The sequence below is a fragment of the Mustela erminea genome, chromosome 12, assembly GCF_009829155.1.
Source record: "Mustela erminea isolate mMusErm1 chromosome 12, mMusErm1.Pri, whole genome shotgun sequence".
Taxonomy (NCBI): Eukaryota; Metazoa; Chordata; class Mammalia; order Carnivora; family Mustelidae; genus Mustela; species Mustela erminea.
In genome coordinates this window covers 4,635,951-4,652,762 of record NC_045625.1, presented here as the reverse complement: position 1 = coordinate 4,652,762, position 16,812 = coordinate 4,635,951, and the positions used below count along the sequence as shown (strand labels likewise).

The 16,812-nt window shown below is 59.2% G+C and overlaps 1 protein-coding gene across 22 annotated transcripts in view; it reads right to left on the bottom strand.

Moving 5' to 3' along the window:
- RAPGEF1 (Rap guanine nucleotide exchange factor 1) overlaps positions 1 to 16,812 on the bottom strand; it is a 134,754-nt gene that overhangs the window by 2,373 nt on the left and 115,569 nt on the right. For all 22 annotated transcript variants that reach the window (XM_032307913.1, XM_032307915.1, XM_032307923.1 and 19 more), the window contains 12 exons: positions 15,191 to 15,276; positions 12,148 to 12,259; positions 10,238 to 10,313; positions 7,890 to 7,975; positions 6,063 to 6,154; positions 4,751 to 4,936; positions 3,984 to 4,068; positions 3,742 to 3,836; positions 2,432 to 2,510; positions 2,237 to 2,338; positions 1,007 to 1,104; positions 57 to 185 (listed from right to left, as the gene is read on the bottom strand). In XM_032307913.1, coding sequence (XP_032163804.1) covers positions 57 to 185; positions 1,007 to 1,104; positions 2,237 to 2,338; positions 2,432 to 2,510; positions 3,742 to 3,836; positions 3,984 to 4,068; positions 4,751 to 4,936; positions 6,063 to 6,154; positions 7,890 to 7,975; positions 10,238 to 10,313; positions 12,148 to 12,259; positions 15,191 to 15,276 — 1,226 coding nt within the window. The remainder of the gene's footprint in view (positions 1 to 56; positions 186 to 1,006; positions 1,105 to 2,236; positions 2,339 to 2,431; positions 2,511 to 3,741; positions 3,837 to 3,983; positions 4,069 to 4,750; positions 4,937 to 6,062; positions 6,155 to 7,889; positions 7,976 to 10,237; positions 10,314 to 12,147; positions 12,260 to 15,190; positions 15,277 to 16,812) is intronic.

The window sequence follows — 16,812 nt, the reverse complement described above, 5'->3', positions numbered from 1 at the left end:
TCATCCCCGTCCCCCTCGCGCCTTGGGGGGCCCGGCGCGAGCGCCCCGGTACTCACGCCTGCTGGAAGCACCGCATGCTGTCCAGAATGTTGAACTGCTGCCACCGTTTGGAAAAATTCACCTTCCCGTCAATATAGTCTGGGTTGCCCAAGTGAACAAAGGTGAGGTCCTGCAGGATAAGCCCCCTGGGAGGACGGAGAGGCCCGGTCACTGCTCCGGAGAGCACGTCTGGCCTGTGTTGGTTTCTTCCTGCGTGAACTCCTGACCCAGAAACTCTGGGTCCCTGGGAAAGCCAGCTCGGGTGTGGGAGGAGCCTCGTAAAATTAATACATGAACAGGAAAAAATATAGCAAACCCAAAGCTGAGGAGGATGGAGGCATGGAGAGTCTCTGTGTTAACAGGTGCTTCTCACCGAAAGAACGTGAAGCCGTAAGGTGAGTGATGGGGCCCAGGTGACACACGGCCGGGAGCCCAGCCGCCACCCCCCGGGGAGAGCATGGTAGCAGCCCCGCCCGGGGCCATTGCGGAGTCTTCTGCTCCCTCATAGAGGTTCCCCGCGTCTACCCGCTTAGTAAGGGCTCTGGCGACAAACTGGTCTAGCTTTGACTTTTTCCACTATTGCCTTCAGCTTATGTGACGAGGGCTGTTTCCCCCTGTTTCCTCCATGCCTTGGCTCACCATGGGGAAACGCTCTCGGGGCTCCTGGGTGACTGACTATAAAGCCCTCCGGCTACTGTAAGGTGCAGCCCAGGCTGAGGACCCTTGGTGGTGGGCGGGGGAAGAGAAGTCCTGTTCCCGGCAGGCGTGGGAAGGAAGCAGCAGTGGGCTGGGAGACGGGAGACTGGACCCTTCCTTTCTGTTCAAAACACCTCCGTGTTACAGTTTAAGACAGAAGTCCAACGTCTGAGCTGGAAACCCTGAAGGGAGGGTTTCTCTCTCTACCGGTATGTTTCCCCCCCTCCCCGGGGAGCAGCCAGCAGGGCAAAGCTGCAGGGGCTCTACTCACAGGTAGGGGATGCACGGGGGCTCCACCTCGGAGAGGGCAGCCCGGTAGGCGCGGAAGGAGGACGAGCTGTCGATCAGTGTGCAGTACTCCGCCAGGCCCTGGGGGGGAGGGACCGTGTGTGAGACCCTGGGGCCTGCCTCGGCTGCAGGGAGACCGGGCCTACTGTGGGAACGGGCTCCCAGGCCCGTGTGTACCCGCTGCAGAACCCTGGCTCCAAGCCCCCACTGCCCGTGGCGTGTACGGGGCCTGGCGCCGGGCCTCCTGCTGGGGGCCGCCCCACACTGTAACCCGAGGGGAATTCTCGAGCACACGGGGAACGGTGCCATCCCCGGCTCCGAGCCGGCCTTGGCTCCTTGCTGCACTCAAGACAGAGCTGCCGAGGCTTAGCAGGTGACCTGAGCGCCCCCCGCACACAGCGGGCGCTTCTGGCCCACCCCGCTCGCCTCTTCACCTGTTAGCTACCTAGCACCCTGACGCGTCACCTCTTCAGGACCTCCTGGCTGTTTCTGTGGCAGCCACGGTGAAGGTCCCACACTTCTCCAAACCACAGACTTACAACTGTCCCTTAATGTCACCCCTTGAGGGAACACCTGGGTGGCCCAGCTGACATCCAGCCCCCATGGGCTGTGCCTTTCTTCCCACGGAGCCTCCCCACACAAGGATCGAGGTCCTCACTGGGCCTCCCCAAGGCCCTCATGGTCCAGAGCAGGTCCCCTCCCCAGTGACATGGGCCGGCCTCTGTCCTGCTGCTTGCGCATGCCAGTCTCTACACGCTTCTGTCCCTCTGCCCGGGGCTTCCCTTCCCTCTCAGAAAACTCTCCCTGTTTCGGTCTTGGTATGACTGACCCTTCCTCAGGGACCTCCCTGATGCCCGAACGGGCCACACCACCCCGTCCTTGCCCTTTTGGCAATTACCCTAAAGAAATCAATAGGTCTGGCCTGTTTACAGTATGTCCCTGAGCACGAGTGCTGCCGCCAGCCCGGAGCAGCCCCTCCAGAAGGAAGCAAGCAGTGAAGCGGGGACCCAGGTACGGGCCCGCAGCCAGGCAGCAGGACCCTGTGCGGGGACAACCCCAGCACCAACCACGCAGCCCCTCTGGACCCAAAGGTCAGACATAAGCCACAGCAAGCCAAGGGGCGGGGGGGTGGCTGGCGGCCAAGCGGACACCTGAGTGCCTTCCCCCATGGCTGGTCCCCAGGGGCCGGCCTGCCTCCCTCCCAGCCACTCACCTCCGAGGTCTGCTTCTGCCACTCCAGCCTGCGGATGGGAGCCGAGTCCAGTGCTGAGAGGATGGCCAGGTAGGAGTTAAAGTTGTTCAGCTTCCGTAAGTGCTGCAGAGAGAGGGAGAGGCGGCCATGAGGCAGGCCCAGGACTCCTGGGCGGGGCTCGAAGGAGCCAACTCCGGGGATGGCAGCCGCTGCTACCTTCATGATCTTGATGAACTTCAACAGCAGCCGCTCCCGGTCCTGGGCTTTTTCTTGTAACATGATTATTGACCGGACCCTGTAAGACCAAAGGGCAGAAGAGCTGGCTGAGCTGACTGGTCTTTTAGACCCCTAGGTTGTCCTGGAGGAGAGGGAGAGACACCCGCACCACATGCCCGGGTCTTCCGAGACACCCAAGCATAGCCCCCCATCTGTGCTCCCACAGCATCCCAGGACAGGCCGAGAGGTCACACACAGTGTGACAAGGACCTTGGGCCACGTGTGCTGATGGACACTTTGGAGCACCCAAGTAGACTTTCCTGATGAGCGCTGACCCCAGCACTCTTGGGTCTGGAAATGCTCCTCCTATGGCCTTGGGACTCCCTTAGGAGACGAGGGAGCATGGCGTTAGGAGGGTACCTTGAGAACCTCGGCAGCCACCACAAGCCCAGCCTCGCACGAGGACTTCACCGTGGCCTGGAGACCCTGTGGATTCACGGGGGGCCACTGCCAGGGCACCTGGAGCAAGCGCCGCCTCTGCTGTGTCTTTGGACCCAGTGCACACCCTGAGGACTGTGGCTCTGGGGGGCGCTGCGCCGCCTCCTGGGAAGCCCCTGAGGGCTATGGCAGAGGCGGGGCTCAGGGCTCTGTGCAGCATCCGCCTGCCTACACACCACCGCCTCCCAGGGCGGCTTGCTACGGCTCAGCTCATGTTGCTGGGGAGCGGAACAAAGCTGGCAAAGTGGGACATGACCCAGGTCCCCTCCAACAAGCAGTCCTCGCCACGTTTAACAACTCATAGATGTTCCGGCAGTGGGCGCACTGCTGGCTGTGTGGCTACCCCCGCTCTGGGGGCACCTTCAGGTCACGTCTTGAAAAGCTAACCATTCTGTTACATGTTGTAGTATAAGCACATCTTTGGCTTCATTTTGCTTTAAGAATTCAGGCCTAATTAAAGTATTACTAGAACGCACGCCTTTGCTGTTCTCTTCAGGCAGCAGTCTGTGAGGCTCGGCCCTGAGGCTGCCTGGCAGTGGGGGAGCTGGGCAGTGACGAGCGCAGAATGGCACCGCAGACACCCCGTCCCTGCCGCCGCCTACAGCAGACATTACCAATCGATCCTGGCACTCCTTGCAGCCGCCCCCTCAGCCAGTGGGCTCTCTGCTGCCTGCAGTTCCCAAGTAATGCCCAGGGCCTCGGAAGGAGCTGGGAAGAATAGGGCACCTCCTCCCGTGGGAGGGAGAGCACGGGGACCCGGCCAGACGCGTGGCCAGAGAGAACCGGGGCTTCGCACAGCCGCCCCTTCTTACCAGTAGGACATGTTGTTGAAGTGCTCCGTGAACTGGGTCAAGTTTGGGCTCTTCTCCTCATTCTGCTCTTTTGCCCAAAGCAAAACCTCAGGAATCTGGAAAAGGAAGTAGACTGGATGGAACTAGAGCCCTCTGGCTTCCTGGCGAGTTTCTCCTGCTGAGGGACCAGCAGCAGCTGCTCATCCCGGGGCAGGGGACAGCCTTCTCCGCAGCCCCCAGCCCCCCCACCCTTCACTGCATACCTCTATTTTATAAAAGAGCTCAGCATCCAGCAGGGTCAGCTGCTCGGCTATTTCATGGCTGTGAAAGTCATGCAAAGTCCCTGGCCTAGAAGACAGAGACCCGAGATGAGCAGTGGGGACGGGGATGACGGGAGCCGGCTGGGCGCCGTCCTGCGGCCTCACGGCTGGGCAGCCAGAGCCAGCAGCCGCCCCAAGCCTGGCCCCCAGCCGGCCGGCGGCAGGGCAGCACCAGATCGCACTCTTGCTGGGGACCATGGCACCTCTGCTGGGTGGGTCCCATGGCTTAGCACAGACAGCTGTGCTGCATGAGAACTCGGCCGGACTCCACAGCCGGGGCCCAGCGGGGACAGACGGTGTCACAGGGATGAAGGCTGAAATGCTTGCTGGCCAGGCCACCGGCAACGGAGTAGGTCGTGGAGGTTCATAGGAAGGTTCAGCAGGGCCCAGAGGGCGGGCGGGGGTAGGGGCGGTTGGGAACGCACAGCTGCCCATCAGTGCCGGGAAGACAAGAGCCGACCACAGCAGAAATGCATGCACCTGTCTCCTGTCCCAGTAAGTGCCACCCCCGCTTCCTGGTTAAAAAGGGGAATTTTAAAAATCACCCATCATGACCCCCTGAAGAAGAAGCCCAGCCCCTGGGGAAGCCATGGGGCTGTCCAGAAAACCTCCTGTCACAGGGTCTGGGCAGAACCAGGACGTGGGGCTCTAGGGCTGGGAGGTGGCTACCAGGCATCACGCCTGCCGGAAGAGGACAGCTGGCGGCTCACCTGGCGGCTACGCCCCGGGCTGCCAGGGGCTGGTCGGAGTTGGCACACCTGAGCAGCTTCTTCTGGTCCACCTTGTCCAGAATGTTCTTCCGGAGCACGCGGGCCAGGCTGAGCTCCCCGCTGCACACCAAGCGGAAGACCAGCTCCATCAGCAGCTTCAAGATCTCTTCTGTCAACTCCACAAGGCTAGAGGACCAACGGCCACACAGTGAGGGGCCCTGTGTCACTGACCAGGAAGAGGACGGCTACCACCGCGCCCACAATCCACCTCAGAATACTGAAGGGTCATGTGGCAGCGACCAGCAGGGCTTGGAAACCTCTTCAGGGAAGAGAGCAAGAAAAGGCATTGAGGGGCGCCGGGGTGGCTCAGTGTGTTAAAGCCTCTGCCTTCGGCTCAGGTCATGATCCCAGGGTCCTGGGATCGAGCCCCGCATCGGGCTTTCTGCTCAGCAGGGAACCTGCTTCTACCCCCTCTCTCTCTGCCTGCCTCTCTGCCTACTTGTGATCTCTGTCTGCCAAATAAATACATAAAATCTCTTTAAAAAAAAAAAAAAAGAAAAGAAAAGGCATTGAGACGGCCACCTCAGAAGCACTGGGAGTGGTCCCACAGGTGACACAGAACGGCCGCTCTCAGCAAATGCTTGTTGGCATGGGACAAGCTCCAGCACCCACGTGCAGGCCTGGGTCAGGGAGACCGTCCCACTCCAGCCCAGACCCTGAGGCAGCCCCAGGTCCCCTGGGTGGTGAGTCATTGAGGGCCCTGCCCGCAGGACGCTCCTGCACTCCCTCTGCACGGCTCTGTGCTCGGTGGTCCGTCTCGGTGCCGTCCGGGGTGGAGGCCATTCTCTCTGCAGGATGGAAATGCCTTGAAGGCAGGGCCCGCGGTTTCCTTCTCCCCAGCTCTCCAGACGCAGGAGAGGGAGCAGCTGGACATGCGCTTGTTAAGTGAGTGCTGAGTCAGGGTGGGCGGTGCTGGGTTAGAGCAGGAGGCCGCCCCTGCTCACTGACCCTGTGGCTGCCGGGGACCAGGCCTACGCTGCACGTGCAAGGAATGACCCTACGAGGAGATCGGTGCGGCCCGTGCCTGGTCTGGGCGGCTGGGTCATTCTTCTCCAGAGTCCCGCTCAGGTGGGCAAGCACAAGCCCGACCCAGAGCCGCATGGTGGGGCCTCTGTGGGCACACAGCTTGGCGGAAGCAGATGAACGGGACAGGATGTCCCAGTCTAAGCAAGGAAGCCTACCCCCGCTGGGAAACCCTGGGGTGCCCCAGGCCTGCCGGGCCCCCTGCCACCTCCTGGGCACAAGCACTCACCAGAGCTCGTCCACCACCCGCACCAGCACGAAGAACGTGTTCTTGCTGACACGCTTCTTGAATGTGTCGGCAAAGGGAGAGAACTTCTCGTACGTGGAGTGTGGGTTAAGGAAAGTCATTCTCACACAGGCAGGGCTGGCGGGGGGGGGCTACCTTGTCCCCGCTGCCGTTGACAGGGCGCTTACGTGCAGGGGCCCTGGGAGCGAGGCCCCTGCCCCCAGGAGCTATGCCCGTGGGACAGCTTCCACTGCCCTTCCGTCAGGTCTCCCCAGGCCCCCAAGCTTCCCGTGGGACTTACTGAGACGCTGCAGGCCGTCTGGCTGGGCCTCGGGTGGTAAAAGGTGGCCAGAGTCCACATGCCCCGAACACCCTCTCCACGGGACTGGGCGGGGTGCGTGGCCCACAGCCGCCTCCTACACTCTTGCCCCGAGCTCCCTCCCAGTCCTCCCTGGAGCTTCAGACACCCCTTCCCCTCAGCAGCCACGCACCCAACCACCTCCAGTTCCTCCCCAAGGTCATGGTTTCTGCCTGGAGGAGCAGACTTCCGCCATCCCCTCATGTTCACCGTCGGCTCTCCGGGCCCTGCCAGGCTCTCCTTGCCGCTCTCCAGGGACCCACGAGTGCTCAGGAAGGAGCCTCACAGCACTGACCCCAGAGCCTGCCGCACAGGGCTCGCTAGGCAGCTGTGCCCAGGACCTTGGTGCTGCGACGTCCCCACGGATGCCTGCAGCAGCCACGCAGGGCAGGAGCCGGGACCGGAGCTCAGGGGCGTGGGGGCATGGGGTGGCCCCTCGCCCACTGAGCTGCCGTGTGGGTCACTTAGGCTCTCCAAGGCTGCTTCCCGAGTCACGTGATAAGTAGTACCATAACAGCGTAAGTAATGTGCTAGTGGTTTTATAAAAAAGCAAGTAGTTTCATAGCTCAATGAGCCTCCGCGCGCACGGGCTTAGCATTCTGCCCGACACCAGAAGTTCTCAACAAGTGGGAGTTACTGTCACTTGCTGAGCCAGGCCTGGGAGCAAGCGAACGCGTGAGGCTCGAAGGAACATGTTTCTGCAGCGAGGATCGTCTCCTTCCATCTCGAGGGACAAGGTCCTCTAGGGCTGGGGCACGGGGACAGTGAAAGGAACGACAGGGTGTTGGGGAGACGTGACGCCGAGCCTCAGGGCACACAGGAAAGGGAGGGAGGCAGCCTGAGCAGCAGCAGCAGCAGCTGTCCGGCAGATGGCAGTCGTGGGCTGTGACACGGGGAGGGGGCAGGGCCGGGTGCCTGGGCTCTGGTTAGCCTCCGCAGGAGGAGCAGGTTTGAGAGAAAGTCCAGGACGCTGGGTCCTAGGGCCCGGGGTCTTCCTCTACCGCTACTGCAGAGTCACCCTGGAAAGGGCGAGCCAGAGACGGCTGAGGGGTAGGGGCCAATTCTGTCGGGACGTGGTCTGTCCACTGCGGGGTCTGCCACCAGGCAGGGTGGCTGTGCCTTCCCCCGAGGCTGCTCATGTGAGTCTTGACTCCCCTAAGCCCCGCACACTTGGGACCCGTCACCTCAGTGGCCTGGGGCTCAGAAGCTGCAGGGGCCTGTGCTTGCACTCCCTCTGGGGTGAGTCAGCTGCTCCGACCTCCTCTTCAGGACTCCCTGGTGACCGCAGCTGCCGTCAGCACACCCATGACCCGGCACCGCAAGTCTCTCACTCAGCACTCCGACAAGGAAGGGGACTGCGAGAGAAAGCCCGGTGCGAGGCCCCGAAGCTAGGGCCTCTCTCCTGGCTGCCTCTGAAAGCTCTGCACCGGCAGAGGCATGGGACCAGGGCAGGGGCACCGCGGGGAAGGATATCTGTACTGCAGCTTCTTGATGAGCTCCTCCGGGGTGATGAAGGTCCTGTAGGTGGTCAAGAAGGCCTCACAGTACAGGACCAAATCTAGAGCAAAGAACAACTGATTAGTGGCGCCTGCTGCTGGCAGGGGACAAAGACGGGCAGCACGCCTGCTGCATGTACCTAAGACTGTGGGCACAGAGGAAATAATTCAAACCCATCCGCAGGATTACGAAGCTAAATCACAGGGAATACTTTAGATGGCAGGACCCAGGGACAAAAACCTTGGGAATTCCCACGTACTGCGAGACCAAGATAAGGCTGGTCTTCTCTGGACACAGACCCCCTCCTCCCGTCTTCCCTCACTTATCCCCCAGCTTGCCAAGTGGAGGAATCAAGAGGATCCCTGCTTCCCCAGCAGAGCAGCGCAGGCTCAGCTGAATCTTGGCTCCTGTGCCCGGGCCTGCCTGGTCACCTCCAGGACAAACGAAAGCAAAAGCAACACCTGCTCCGGCATCCGAAGTCTGGCTGGGGTGGGCCTGGCCGGCAGAGCAGGTGTTGGGAAGGAGGCTCCTGGGCCGGGAACACACAGCATGGCCCGACAGCATCCTGCTCAGGCCCCTCCTCTCCGGACCCCTCAACTCACCAGCTCACCACCCACTGGGGCTTTTGTTCAGAGCTGGGCTGGGTAAGGAGGCAGAGATGGGCCCAGCACAGGCCAGGGCCTGCTTCTGGAGGACCAGATCCAAGTCTGCATGCCCTGAGCCGTGGGCGATCCAGTGGAGAACCACCGGGGTGGTCTCTGGTCCACAGGGAACCACCTGCCCAAGGAATGTGCAGTGTGGCCCGGGGCCTCAGCCTCCACCATCCATCCATGTGCACGGGACTTTGTTTCCCTGTAGCCTCAATATCTCTCCATGACTGAAGTCAAGTGGAGGTCCCTGCTGGCAGCAGCACCTCCTGTCCTGGGCACCGCTGGCCACCTGGAAGGCTCTGGACTGCCCTGCCCCCAGGGCTCCCTCTGGCCAGGGCTGCAGCCGGCTGCCCCTACAGGACCACAGAGCTTGGTGCCCCAAGCCGAGGACGGAGCCAGCTCCCCCTTGAACCCTCTGGATGGAAATGACAGCTGTTCCTCTTGCCCAGCTGAGGCCGTTGCTCAGGCAGGCATGGGGGTGGGGTGCTGCGGAGGAGAGCGAGGGCTGCTTTGGAGCACGCTCGCTGCTTCCTGAATGGCCTGTGCCGTGTGGCCTCCCGTCAGCTCTGCGCCTCTCCCTGCCCACCGGGACCTCTTCCAACAGGCAGGTCTGCTGAGGGTCTGCTGAGGCCGGGAAGGGACGGACGTGCCTGGCTTTGAGCTCAGTCCCCAGCACCGGGCTGTTGCCCTAGTCCAAAGAAACCGGGGGTGAAGAAGCCCCAAAGGGCAAAATAATGGCTATGGTAAGTTTGTTGGGGTCATTTCTTCTTTTTCCCTATTATTCAAATTTTCTGCAATGTGACCACTTCTGTACTGTTTTTGTAATTTAAAAATTCCTCAAATCATTCTGTGTACTCTACCTGGGGAAATTTACTATAAAAACAGGGACATGGTCATATATAAAAATAAAACTGGTGGGTGAGGGTTTCTGGATTGGGGCATTTTAACTTTTCGCACAACTGGCTTTAATACTGTTGTCACATCCCCTTTTTACTAACTTTCAAAGACATAGTAGGAAAAGGAGTGTGGAGGGGGCCCACGTTAGGACAGGCAGCACTCCTGGTGGAGGTCGAGGTCAAGGTCACAGCCCTTCCTCTCCCCTCCCTGCCGGACCCGATGCGGAGTGAGCACTCTTCTGCTAGCACGGAGTCCGCCCAACACTAGGTCCCCTGCCTTCCCAGCCCTGCTAACAGGATCAGGATGCTGAATGGGGTGGCCGTGTGCTGAGGGGTCAGAACTCCGTCCTAGACACTGCCACCACTGTTCTGAGACTGAGCTCCGGACAGAACACGTGCCGGGGTCTCCTCATGGAGGCCACAAGTGAAACTCTGTCTGGTGTCTAGAATAACATAATGGGTCAGACAGCAGGAAAAGTAGAAACAGCTACACCTACACGCTGCTGGAAGGTGAACAGTATGGGACGTGTTGTTACCTGAGGTGCTGAGCTCTGCCCTTGAAGCTCCCTCTCTGCAGCCCCAGGGGGGTCATCATTGGCCTTCACCCACGGAGGGTGTACCCTGAGAGGGTACCCTGTACCCATCCCTAGGGGTAGGCTCTCTGCACAATGACTGCGGGTCACCAGGACCACGTTCTGACCCCCCGAGGTCTGTGGGGCCAGCCCACCCCAAGGGCAGTGACAAGGACCAAGGCCCCTGCCCAGGGCGTTGCCGCACCTTTCCTGTCTGTCTCAGTAGCATGCACCAGTAGGATGTCTCCGGACCCGCCACGGACGTCTGGCCCGTCGTCACCCTGCGAAGACAAAGCAAAGGAGAGCATGCAGCAGAATCCAGCCGTCGGGCTCCGATCCGGAATGCCGCGGTGGAACAGACGACCGAGCTGCGGCACTGCAGAGACCCTGGGCCGCACCGCCCCCGCCCTCCCCTGCCTGGGAGCAGCAGGACCGAGCACAGAGGCCACTCCGCACTCCAAAGACAGGACAGACCAGAGCTCATCTGGGAGGTGGACGGCCCTGGGAGCCGGCCAGATAGCAGGGCACATTGTGTTGGGTCACAGCGGAGCTGAGGGACGACGGCGCCGACAGATCTCTCCCTCTTCACCCAGCCGGGGACAGGGACATGAGGCACCGACAGATCTCTCCCTCTTCACCAAGCCAGGGACAGGGACATGAGGAGGGCCGTTCTCACGCTGGGAATGGTGGGACCCTCCCATGCAGGCAGGCAGAACTGCACCAGCCACTCCCAACAAGACCACAGGGGCAGCAGAGCTAAGCCCGAGTACGGTCATGTTCCTAAAACCGCAGCAAGCCGCCCCACATTTCCATCCATTTCCCCAGGTGGAAGGAAGAGTCACTTATCATGTTACAAGTTCTTGTACAGGGAGCCCTCAAAGGAGTGTAAAGCGTCACAGAGATGTTTAATTGTCCCAGATGTTGCTAACAGAGGATATCGGCTGCCCTCTGCCAATTAAGGAAAAAGTCATACTTCCAGGTGGGCAAACAGAGGCTTTAGCCCATGAACCTGCCCAAAGCCAGAGACAGCAGTCATCTGGCAGGCCTGCCTGACAGCCGGCCCCTGCCCCTCCACCTCTGGTTCTTTTTTTTTTTTTTTAAGATTTTATTTATTTATTTGAGAGAGAGACAGAGAGAGCATGAGCGAGGAGAAGGTCAGAGGGAGAAGCAGACTCCCCATGGAGCTGGGAGCCCGATGCGGGACTCGATTCCAGGACTCCGGGATCATGACCTGAGCCGAAGGCAGTCGTCCAACCAACTGAGCCACCCAGGCATCCCTCCACCTCTGATTCTGATGGAAATCGCCCCTCGAGCCCCCCAGACCCTCTATTTCGGAGATGCACCTGCCTCTCCAGGGCGTCCATGTTTTCACCCCTGGATTCCAGAGTCCCGAGAGCATCTTGGATTTCCAGCTAAGGCTGAGGGCAGCGGCCCATGACCCAACTGTTCAGAACTTTTCTGGCAAGGGTCACGAAGCGTCACTTCTCTCTGCAGAGAAGCTGGCTGCCCCAGGGACCCGCCAGCCCCACCCTGCCTGTTCTGTGTGTGCGCCGCCGCGCAGCCAGAGCCCAGAAACACAGTCACCCCGCAGGGCCGGGTCAGGTGAGCACATTAAGACGTTCCTCTGGGTTTCCAGAATCGCTCAGGTCCTCCTTGCAAGGCACAGGACAGAGGCGGCTGCAGGCCCGAGACTTCTCAATCAGTCTTCAGTCTGAGGCTCCCACCAAAACTACAGGGACTGATTCGGTTGATACCGACGGGAAGGCAGCTTATGCTACTGAGGGCTCACTGCACTCGGCTTCCGTGCTGAGCACCCTACGCAGGCTCCACTGTTACAGTGTCCTCCAGAGTCCTGTCCTCTGGGGCTTAGAGATCGTACGTGACTTGCAAGAAGACTGACCGGAAGTGTCAGAGAAGGGGCAGCGCACTCTCTCCAGGAGGCCATCCACGTGCCCAGGATAAATGCCGAGCGCAGAGCTCACGAAGTGGGGAGGGTGCCAACCTCCCCTGTCACTGCCTTGCTTGGGTCCTTCTCTCTGAGACACCTCCAGGTTACGCTGTCCTCACAGCCCCCTCTCCCCTACACGGACCGTGCCGCACACGGCCTGTACTCACCTCTTGCTTGAGTGTCAGCCTGGCCATAATCTCACTGTGGTCGATGAGGGACAGCTCATCCACTTCCTCCTCTGACCGCGCCAACTCTGAACCATCTGGTGACCTGGAGGCCCTAGAGGGAAGTGGTTTGTGTTGTAAGAGTCCAGCAGGCCCCGGGGTCCAGGACACCAGGGGGCTGCAGCTCTCTGCGAGACTCCGATTTACGACTACTCCTGACAGGTTCTTCTGGAACTGCAGCTCTCGTGTGCAGGCCACGGCGTTCCCCACGCCCAGCATGGGGGCCTGAGTGGGGGCCGGAAGCCGGGGCGCGGACTGGACTGCCAGCACCGCTACTGATGACCTGTGTGACCTTGGGACATTTCCTGCTCTCTGTGGATGCTCTGTCAATAGAAGGGATTAAGCAGGAGCCTGGAGAGCCTACACGGCTCATTGGTTAAGCATCTGACTCTTGATCTCAGCTCAGTTCTTGATCTCAGGGTCACAAGTTCAAGTCCTGTGTGGGGCTCCATGCTCAACGTGGAGCCTACTTAAAAAAGAAGAAAAAAAAAACGAAAAGGAAAAAAAAGATCAAGGTTTCCCTGAGCTATTTACGTAAGTGATGGGATCAGTCACTGTCAAGGCCACCCTATGCACAGTGGGTATCCAAGGACAGGAAGAGCAAAAGGGCAAGTAGGCTGGAAGAGCGCTCACATGGCTGTTAGCGCCCTCCCTCAAGTCTTTTCCAAAGGCCACACTCCTGCAGGACAGAAGCATGAACCAGGCAGACCGGCCCTTGTCCTTGGGATGCTGGGTATAGCAGGAAGAGACTGACTTTAAAACAATCAGCAGGGGCACCAGCCTGAGCAGGAAGACCCAGGCCAGTGTGAACGACCACAGGCCCCTGTGGCAGGACAGCCGAGCCGAGCCCCGCAGCACTGAGCAGAGCAGGAATTTGCTGGTGAGGGAGGAAGAGGAGAGAACCACCAGCGGAGGGGACGTGTGGGGTGGCGAGGGGGCATTCCGGGAGCAGACAGACCCTGGGTCTGCAGGCGCCCTGCCTGCCCCGGCATCTTCTCTCATATTCCCATTTTATTCTGATGATTTCTACCATGGAGCCGGTGAGGCCCAGGCTGGCCTTACGGTCACGGGCCACATTTTTAACCCTAAGTATGTGAGACATAAAAATTTGTGCCTTCAGTAAGACAAGGATGGCCCAGAGCAAAATCACACACGGTCCTGGGAAGAACCATCTGCTACGTGTGCCTTCAGTGTCAGGTCCGCGGTCTGGTCTCTGTGGAAAGAGGACATTTTTGTAATTGCTTCTAAGCAGTGAATGTGCTCCTCCTTCTGCCTTTTTTTTTTTTTTTTCCAAGGGCCATCTGCAATTCTGGAAAATGGTGCTCTCGGGTTCAGTGCGGCTGGAGGCAGGACCCGTGGGCTTCTGCTGCTTGGCACAGACGCTGTTTGCTACTAGGTGTTCAACTAGAAAACCCATCATCCCCTGCTTAATCCACGGGGAGATCTCAGCCTGGGCAGGTAGACCAGGCGGATTCCACACGGATAGCTCCTTGGAGGGGCCATGAGCAGGCTGGGCAGGCAGCCCTCTCCAGCAAGCCCCTGCAGAATGAGCGGAGTTGGTTTTTCCTCCTGTCTCTCGCTTTATTTATCTCGTTTTATTTTTGCCACCTCTTCAGCCATTTATGCTGAGGCCTGACAAGTGGGTACTGCCTCGCTCTGTGCCCAGAACCCAGAGGTAGCTGAACCTTGGCCTGGAGAGGGAGGAAAAGCTTGAATTTGTGTAACAGTTCACGAAGAAGGCGATGTCCTCGTGAAGTTGCCGACGGCAGAGAGGGTCTGTGGGTCCTACACGTGGAGAAACTCACTACATATTTCTGAACCTGGTCAAGTGTGACTTGTGCTAATACTGAAAAATGTTATAAAAGATTAAAGAGACGTACAACTAAGTGTACTGACTCCTAAATGATCCTGGTCCCCCCAAAATAAGCTATACAAGTTAATTTTAGGGAGAGTTGGGCAAATGGAAGACGGTTTACATGTCAGATGATACGAGGGAGTTTATTATTAATTTTCTTAGGTGTGATAATGGTATAATCTGGTAGACTTTTAAAATATTTTAGGAGGAGGAGCACCTGGGTGGCTCAGCCCGTTAAATGTCCAACTCCTTTTTTGTTTTTTAAGATATTTATTTGAGAGAGAGCGTGAGAATGAACATGAGCAGGGGAGGGGGTGCAGGGGAGGGGGTACAGAGAGAGGGAGAAGCAGACCCCCAGCTGAGCAGGGAGCCCGACGTGGGGCTGGATCCCAGGACCCTGAGATCATGACCTGAATGGAAGGCAGACCCATAACTGATTGAGGGCCCCAGGCGCCCTAAGCATCCAGCTCTTGATTTCGGCTCAGGTTAGGATCTCAGGGTCATGAGATCAAGCTCTGTGTCAGGCGGGCTCTGTGCTGGGCAGCGAGTCTGCTTGAGATTCTAACTCTCTCCCTCTTGCCCACCCTCCCTTACCCCCACATGCTCACTTGCCCTCTCTCTCAAATAAGTCTTTCAAGAAAATTAAAATCTTCTAGAAAACACACTGAAGAAGTTAGAAGCTGACTGTCAAGTCTGTAACTTACTTTCAAATGGTTTAACACAATATACACATCTAGTAACTCACAAAATTTTTTGGGTGTGGGGGGTCTCTGACACCCCTTTAGTGCGCCTGAACTTGGAAGCGGCCAAGGAAGGTTGGCCTGGGATTGAGGAGACTATCCTGAGTCATCTGCAGAGTCAGCGGTATGTGAGCCGTAATCAGGAAGGCAGACGCATGCCAGAACGGACGCTTTAAAGGGTGCGATTGCTAGTGATTTTTCTGGCTGAACTGCACATTTCTGTACCTGCCATGTTTTCTACCCTGAACATGCAGAATTCTGTGAGTCAGAAGGAAAGGGAAGGAGGTACCCCGCCAGCTCCCACAGGCCTGGCGTGCTGGAAGGCAGGGGGCCGCCCTCCCCAGCCCGGCCTGTGGCTCTCAGGGAACCTCACTATACGGCCACTCCCTACCTGTCGCCGTCTCTGCTCTCCTTCCCCGCCGCGCTGCTGGCTGACGAGGGATCTCTAGGATGACCGTCTTTCATAGCTGGTGATTCCTGAAAACAGAAGTGCTGGGTTTGTGACAGGTGCCCCACGCCGGGCGGATCTGCTTCCCAGCATTCCGCCTGTAAGCGGCCTCAAGTGCAAGTTCCTACAGAGCAATCCGAGATGTGAGCAGGGTAACTGTGAGTGCGGTCAACGACACAGGAGGGGAAGGCCCTCTTCGGCCTCACATGGCACCTCTGCGGACATAACAGGTACCCCTGCCTAGGACCTCTGTCAGCTGCCAACCTAGAAAAGCCATCGCAAGCACCTCCTAGAAGAAAGGACAGCCAGGGTCGCCGCCACTCAGCCAAGCTCAGCCAGGCACTGCACTAAGGGCTTCGAGTACCTCTTCTCACCTGGCCCTGACCAAGACCCTGTCCATTCGCTGGCATCACAGCGGCCCCTCCCACCCCCGCCACAGGCTGGGAGAGGTCAAAGGCCCTGCCCAAGGCCACACGGCTAGAAGGCTGCAGCCTGCATTCAAACCAAGGGTTGTCTGCCCCCAAAACCTGCGTGCCCTGCCAGTGTGCAGCAAGCCTCAACTGACGTCCTAGTTAAACCAGTCCTCAGGACTGCCGGGTTCAAGTGCCTCCCAGTTATGGTTCCAAGGGGTCTAGCTGCTCAAGTGCATGACTGCAACCCCCTCTTCTCCAGCGGCCAGGCCCTGGGAATCTGGGCCCACCCCACTCGGTGACAACACGGCAATCTGGCACCCCTGGCCTGCCACCGAGGCCACAAGAGAAAGCAGGGTGGCAAGGACACACAGATCCTCCTCAGAGATCACCCTCCCCTCGGAGGAGAAGTCAGCGCCGAGCGCGGTGCCGGCCGGAGGGAGAGCCACGGAAGGCCGGCTCGGGAACAGCTTCCTTGTGTGGAGGCTGACCTGGGTGACATGGGGGCACAGGTCACCAGAGGAGACGGGGAGGAGGAAACACCAGAGGAGAAGCAGCTTTCAGGGACTGGGTCCCTGTCCCCGGTGGACAGAATCCCACTGGAGTGAAAATCCACAGAGTTCTAGGACTTGCAAACGTCTCCAGTGGGGGTGCCCCTGGTGGGCTTCGTGTCACCAGGAGTGACTAGACAGGCTTGGCCCTGTGAGCTGGTCACCAGGGAAAACTTGAGTCCTCATGGCGCCTCCTCTCAAGAGACTCATTATTTTGGAAGCTTTTGAACTTGCTCACGTTTTGCTGCAGCAAAACCTGGGAAGGTGACCGCTCAGCAGAACGGCCGTACGGAGCTGGGACAGAAGTCGACCGGGGGGGCCACACCAGGTGTTTCTCTACACTCTCAGGCGGCAGGTGTGTTGACACAGTGGGGGCTCCCGGCCAGACCTGCCCAGCTTCTGAGAAAGCCGTTCCCGTTGGGGGGGAAGGGGCGAGCTGGGGGAAGTGTGAGGGGGCGAAGGCCCGGGGGCCCTGGCGGTGTGGGAGAGTCGGGGACAGAAGATGGACTTCAACGCTGGCAGGGCGGGCTAGAAAGAAACCCTGGAGAGCAACCGATGTGTGGCCAGGCCTATGACATGCTGCCTCTGCGGATGTCCAGAAGAC